The sequence below is a fragment of the Chrysochloris asiatica genome, unplaced genomic scaffold, assembly GCF_000296735.1.
Source record: "Chrysochloris asiatica unplaced genomic scaffold, ChrAsi1.0 scaffold00083, whole genome shotgun sequence".
Classification (NCBI taxonomy): Eukaryota; Metazoa; Chordata; class Mammalia; order Afrosoricida; family Chrysochloridae; genus Chrysochloris; species Chrysochloris asiatica.
This window is the reverse complement of record NW_006408601.1, coordinates 6921587-6928694: the sequence shown is the minus strand read 5'-3', so window position 1 is coordinate 6928694 and position 7108 is coordinate 6921587. Positions and strand designations below refer to the sequence as shown.

Sequence of the window (7108 nt, the reverse complement as noted above, 5' to 3'; positions counted from 1 at the left end):
AGCCTGCTTGGTTGGGTATTCTGTGTTGTTGCTGGCGGAGCTCCTTTACTGCACTTCCATCCAATCTACCACTTGTTTTTTGTTTTGAGTTTCTTTTTTTGAGCAGTTCTAATTATTTGTATGGACTGGTATGCCATGAATTTTATTCTTTCTTAGAGGTCTTTTAAGACACCAAGAGAAAATTTACGATGTCTTAAAAGGACCCAAAATTCATTCTATCTTGCAATTATTAAATGAAAGCACTAGACTATTATAAATCAAAGAAATATGAAATCTTAAAAGTGGTATTTTCCCTTACATGTTTAAACAAATTTAAGAATCATTTTATTATAGTTCATCAATTATCCTCAACTATTTTACTTATATCCACAATCAATGCCCATGGAAGCAGCAGTCAAGAAATCAAATCAGATGACGTATTGCAGTCAACAAAATCTGCTGCAAAAGACCTCCTTTAAGTGTTACCGAGATAAGTTGTCCCTTTGAGCCATGGCATTTCAATTGCTTCACCTACATGCAAACCTGGACAATGAATAAGATCGGAGAACTGCTGCATTTAGGTTATTGTGTTGGTAAAGAATATTCAATATGTCACGGACTGCCAAAATGAACACAATTGTCTTGAAAGAAATCCAGCCAGAATGCTCCTTTGAAGCGAGGATTATGAGAGACTTTTGTCTTGCATACTTTGGACATGTTATCAGGAGGAACCAGCCCCTGAAGAAAGGTCAGCAAAAAAGAGGAAACCCTCAATGAGATGAACTGACACAGCGGCTGCAACATTGGAGCTTAAACAAACATAGGCGAAACTGTAAGAATGGTGCAGGACTGGCCAGGGTTTTGTTCTGTTGTACAGAACCAACTGAGTGACACCTAACAGCAACAGCATTAAAAATGACTATAATAAATAATGTATATAAAACTTTCACCCAACTTACAATAAAAAGTTAAAAGTGCTATTTTGTTTCACAGAGTATTACATCTTCAACTTTCAAAAAGACAAACTTACATTGCCTTTTAATAAACATAGTCCAGAACTCACAATTTTTTCTTTTCTGCCAGTAAGAAAGAGAAAACTGAGTCCTAGATGACTCAGATGGCAAACGCAAACAACAACAAAAAGACTAATAAGGAGCCCTGGTAACACAGTGGTTATGCATTGGGCTGCTAACCACAAGATCAGCAGTTCAATTCCAACAGTCACTCATTGGAGAAAGATGACACTCCCATAAATTACAGCCTTGGAAACCCTATACAGGATGGCAATGAGCTGGAATTGAGTTGACAGCACATCACCACCACCACATACTAATGACGTAATGAAATTGCTGCTTTTTAGTGTCATGGACTTGTTTCTGACTCATAGAAACCCTGTATAACAATTCCAAGGAGTGGATGATGAGTTTGAACCATTAACCTTATAGTTAGCAATCCAGTGCTCATCTTACTGTGCCATAAGAGACAGAACCGACTCGATGGCACACCTCTTTCACCACCACATACTAACGATGATGGTGAAATTAACTATGTACACAAAAATCTGACAAAATCCCTTCAGTACATTTCTAACTCAAGAATTTTCAAGCAAAAAAGTGCCTGGACTGCTTTGTTTAAAAAAAAAAAAAAAAGCCTTAATTTTTCTGTTATTTAATCTTTCATAATGTTTGTGCCACAGAATTTATTAGATACAGTTCATAAATAGGCAAATGCTAAGAACAGGAGTGTATACATGGTGACTAGAAGGAAAAAGATGATATAGAAATGAAAACAATGATGATCCTAATTTAATTTACAATCTAAAAATGAAAATGTTTTGCAGTTATGGAACAAAGGGAACTCCCTCTTTGATATAATATTCTGTGTAATCATAGGTTTTAAAAAATCTCAATTATATTTTGATGATGCAAATAAAGTAATGATAAAGCTAAAACCCATTAGAAATGAATCTGAAATTTTATGTTCTAGGTTCACATGACAGCTGATTAGGTTACTTATATTCAGAGGACAAAGTATTTTTGGTACACACACAATTTCTAACTCATCACCCCTTTAATCTATGTAGAAGACTTTAAAAAAAAAAAAGACTATTTTTTCTGGGTAGGAGTCCCTGGGTGCTACAAGTAGTCAAGTGTTGGACTTGTACCTCACCCAAAGGCACCTCCTAAGGCCTGGCAATCTGCTTTCGAAAGGTCAGAGCCTTGAAAGTCTTGTGGAGCTGCTCTATTCTGGACTGCCAACCAGGTCTGTGGTTCAAGCCCATCAGTCACTTTGCAGGAGAAAGATGAGGCTTTCTGCTCTCCCCCACAGATTCAAAGCCTCAGAAGCCCTTTGCAGGGTTGCTGTGAGTCAGGGGCACTAAACATTTCTGCAAACATGGGGTCACTATGAGTTGGAATCTACTCAATGCAAACTAGCAGCAATGTTCCTGAGTCTGAGTGTGACAGCATTTGTACCATATTGGACCCAGTTTAGTTTTTTTAAATTTGGGGGGGAAGGTGGCACCCATTTACTTTAACTGATACCTTATTAAAAAAGAAATACTGTGCTTTACTTAAGTGAGCGTTTACAGAGCAAATTAGTTTTCCAATCAACAGTTCATATACATATTGTTCTGTGGTTGCAATATCCACAACATGTACAGAACTCTATTTCTTCCCTGAATTTCCATTTGTCTTCTCATCTTTGGTTTGAGGCAAATGCTGCCCTTTTGGTCTCATACAATGGATTACTCTAAGGAGCGCTCGTATCTTTGTATAGATCATCTAGTTCTTAATAATTTCTGCTCAATATAGTAAAATACGTTTGTTGTTTTAAAAGGCAGCCAGTCAAACGTCAGTTATGTCTGGTTCTCAATAAATCGCTTGCTCTGTGAGCCTGGAACTGGCATTTGACTTTTAGTTTTAATTCTTTTAAGAGTCTTTGACAGCGCAATGATTAAGTACTTGGCTGCTAACTGAAAGGTTAACAGTTTAAACCCTCTGTGGGGAAAAAAGACCTAGTGATCCATAAAGATTACAGCCCAGGAAAACCTTATGGGGCAGGTATACTCTGTCCTGTAGGGTCACTATGGGTTGGAATTGACTTCAGTGGCACACAACACCAGCTGCACATTCTTTCAAGAACCCCTTCCTGCAGTTTACTTAACACCGAAGACCTGCCTAGATCCTCTGGCCCTAAGTCCTTTGCTCTTTTCACATCATATCGTGACTGACAGTATGAACCAGTTTTAAAAATGTAGACAAACTACAAACAGTCTAAATTCAAACTTTCCCCAAGTTATTCATATTAAAAGAACAAACATACTAGATGTTGTTACATCACCTACAACTTCTAATCTTAAAGTTTTCATTAATTAAGTCCTGGTTCTTCCTTTTAAAGACCTTGAGTTCTACATCAAGTATGTTGCCCAAGTGCTGCATTCTGAAAGCACAAGGAAACCTGATAAATTCTTACAGCGCTCTCCCCCAGTTTCTAAACCTAATTTCCCCACTCCTCATAAAAAACTATCACTCTCATTTCCCACCCTAACCAAACCATTCAAGCCAGTTTTAAGGGTTGTGGTGGCTCAGTGGTAGATTTCTCACCATCCATCAGGACAGTGTCTGGTGCTGTGGACTGCAATGAGCTGGACTTCAAGGATGGTGGTCCAAATTCACCACCTGCTCCTTGGAAACCCTATACAGGGTTGCTACTAGTTGAAACCTACTCAATGGCACTTAACAACTAGATTGCAATTCTAACTGACCTTGCAGTCCAGTGCTTATCCTACAGCGCCACACACAGGCAGCTAATACACACAGCTGCCAGTTGTCTGTTAGTGGAGGCTTGGGTGTTACTGTGATGGTGAGGTTTCAGTGAGGCTTCAATATTACGATGGACTAGAAGACCTGGCAATTTACCTCCAAAAGCCAACCAATAAAAACACTAGGGAGCACTAAGAATCAGATTGGCAACACCTGGGGATGGTGTAGACCTGGGCAGCCTTCTGTTCCATTGTGCATGGAGTCACCGTGAGTTGGGGACCAACCTGATGGTAGCTAACAACATCCTTTACTTGAAACACACCCTAGTAATTCTTACGTAGAATTTACTTATATTATACATTGTCAGTATTTTCCTAGAGTTTTCTATTCTATGATTTAATGTCTATTTTTAATAACTTTTATTTTGTTACCTCCAATGACCATATAAGGATGAACAAAGAAAATTTCTGTTACTTTTTTATAAGCAGTGGATGCTCACTAGAAAGTTATGACAAATACTTATTATAATTAGCTGATTTTATACAGTTTATGTTGTTTAGAGCAGTTGAGTAGGCTCCGACTCACAGAGATCCTGTATAGGGTTTCTAAGGAATTAGTTGGTAAGCCTGAACTGCCAGCCCTGCAGCCAAATGCTTTATCCCACAGTGCCATACTAGGATAATTTATATAAGAAGTATTATTTTGAAATATATATATACAAGCACTTGAAAGATAACCCCAGTTACCAGTAAAGGTAATAAAAAAATCCTGACAGCAGAACCTGACAAAAATCTTTATCAAGGGACAAGTGCAACATAATCTTTTTTAGGTAACATGTGAAGGTCTCAGGCCCTAATCTTGAATTGAAAGTCTAACCATCTCCTTCAAAGAGAACACAATTTTAGGACTGGAAAAAGTTTAAATAGAGCTATCAGAAGCTGTAGAAACGTAATGTCTTAATCTCTTTAACTTTCTGTTAAACTGCAGACTATCACTTGGCATTTTCTCTTAAGATTATTTCTGAGTCGAACAAAGCAGATGCCTGACATCCTAGTGGAGTTAACAATTACCAGGAGAAAAATCAAACTCAACAGCTTTTAAAATGGCAGCCAGGAAAGCCTAGATAAACTAACATGCACGAAATCACCTGAAAATACCTAAAAGTAAGTAAAACAGTAGCAGGGAGAAACAGGGCTCACTGGGTAACCTGTCACCCCTTGTCTCTATTGATTATTAATAAAAAGAAAGCCCTGGACCACAAGGTCGGTGGTTCAGACTCCCCAGCCACTGCTTGGAAAGCCTATAACAGGGTCGTTCTGGGTCGGAATCGACCCGATGGCACTCAACAACCATCTTCCTGCTGAGCTAAATCAGTTTTCTTACTGCCCCTTACTGTTCTGGCCCCCACCGCCTTAGCACTATCACATCTGATACAACTGAGGCACTGCAGGAATTCAGGGGAGCCTTCGCAGGGTTCACCCAGGTGGGCTCTGATGAGAAGTACTGAAGGACAACACAGACAAGACAGACCTACATCCAGATAAACGGTACCCAGAAAACTGGATGGCGCCCCTTCTCCATCCTTACACCTGGCCCTTTCAGTGAAGCCTCCTTAGCTTCACTCCCCACCCCACCCCCCATCCATAACTTGCCCACCAGCATCCCTATGGCTTTGTTTGTTTCTTTTTGTATAAAGGATCTCGTTTTACGGTTACTAGTTCCTTGCAGTCTCCATGACATTGCGCTAGGAGCTAGGGCAAAGATACAAAAAAAGCCTAGGGTAAGCACCTACTTAGGCATCTCAGATTCCCCAACACCTGGCACGGCAGTCTACATGGAAGAGGCTACGCTGAGGAATGAATGGTTTGCTATTTCGACGGGCAAGTGGGGCAGTGATAGGGAAGAAAAGGGAGGGTGAGAGATCGGACCTCAAAACGGGCTTACAGACTCGCCACTTTCGACCTCCCCACCACGGAACAGAGCCAGACAATTTCGGCTTGAGTACGGCTCTCGGTTTGCTCCTAACAGTTACAGTTAACAAAATATTGCAAAAATCATCCTCGCCAGAAGACGTGCTCCAATTTGCACGGACATCTTGACAGTGTCAAAGGAACATTTAAAGCATCCAACTGGCAGGCCCCTTGCCGTTTCTATCTCATGGAAAGGCCTGAGAATGAACCTTCCTCAGCCCTCAAGTACGCACAGCTCAGGTTCTTCCCTTCCCTTCTCAACCCTCAGGAGTTCTCCACCCCCCATCCCCCCACCGTTCCTACGCAGGCCTTCGACTCTTGGCGTGTGGACCTCTTCAAACCTTTCGACCCTAATTACACAAGGGCGCCAATGTCTCAGCCTTTCTTTTGGTTCCACACGCTCAATCCTCCCCCTTTGGGTCGCCTCAGGCGCTTCTTCCTTCATCCACCCTTCTCGGCCTACCCCAGCCTTTAGTAGGCCTCAACCCTCATCCACTCCGCCATTGTTATTTACATCGTCGTCTGGGGAGGCTGAACGCTTCACCCCGTGCGGGTGGGACTCCCTGGCAGCACTCATCGTTGCGGAAATCCAGACCAGAGATACCGAACCCACTCGCAGTTCTTCTCAGCCGTCGCGCCAGCAGCCGGCAATCTACCCCCGGCCTCAAAAGCGCCTCTCCAGAACGCAGAGCTACTCCGGACCTTTTCGACCACAGACGTCACTGCCGCGGTCGCTCGCCATCCCGGAGCACTCTGGGAGTTTTAGTTTTCTAACTCCCTCCACACCCGCCGAACAAAGGGGATGGGTGAGTAATTAAAATTACAACTCCCAGGAAGCCTAGCGGCGCAGGTCGCACAGCGTGGCGGGAATGCCCCCACCCTGAAGCCCCGCCTTCGTCGGCTGGCGGAAAGTGCTTTCCGGCGGAGGGGTATGTCCGTGAGAACTGGGGAGCAAAGCTTCGTTGCCTTAAAAAGCGCCTCAGGCTGCATTTTTACAGTTAATTGTGAGGCGCTGCCCGGCAGGCAAATGCATCCCGTCTAGTTAAACAGTACGTTTAAATTCAAAGTTTTGTGAGGCTTATTGAAGTCTCAGTGCTCTTCCTGCAGGACAAAAAAACCTTAAAAAAAAAAAAATGGCTCCCACTTTTCCCATCGTGTTAGCTCAGAAGATTTCTAAGTGAGCTGCGTTGCCCTTTTCTCGAAGATCCTGACGTATATCGCTTTCTCACTCTTAAGCTAGGGTCCATCTAAGGAAAGTCTGAGCGTTTCACTCTGCTTACTGTGAGGTGGGAGTGACACTCCGACCTCACTGCTCGTCTGTCGGCAATTTTATCAACCTGGCCCTTCAAGTGAATTTCATCGCTGCTCGAAAGCCCTGTATATCTGTTTTCTTGT

General features: G+C 42.2%; 1 protein-coding gene across 1 annotated transcript in view; it reads right to left on the bottom strand.

The window, feature by feature from the left end:
* LOC102827151 (chromosome unknown open reading frame, human C11orf58) overlaps positions 1 to 6421 on the bottom strand; it is an 18752-nt gene extending 12331 nt beyond the window's left edge. Inside the window, exon 1 of the mRNA XM_006865789.1 lies at positions 6228 to 6421. Within this exon, the coding sequence (XP_006865851.1) occupies positions 6228 to 6290 (63 nt within the window). The 5' untranslated portion in view covers positions 6291 to 6421. The remainder of the gene's footprint in view (positions 1 to 6227) is intronic.
* Between the last annotated feature and the right edge of the window lie 687 nt (positions 6422 to 7108).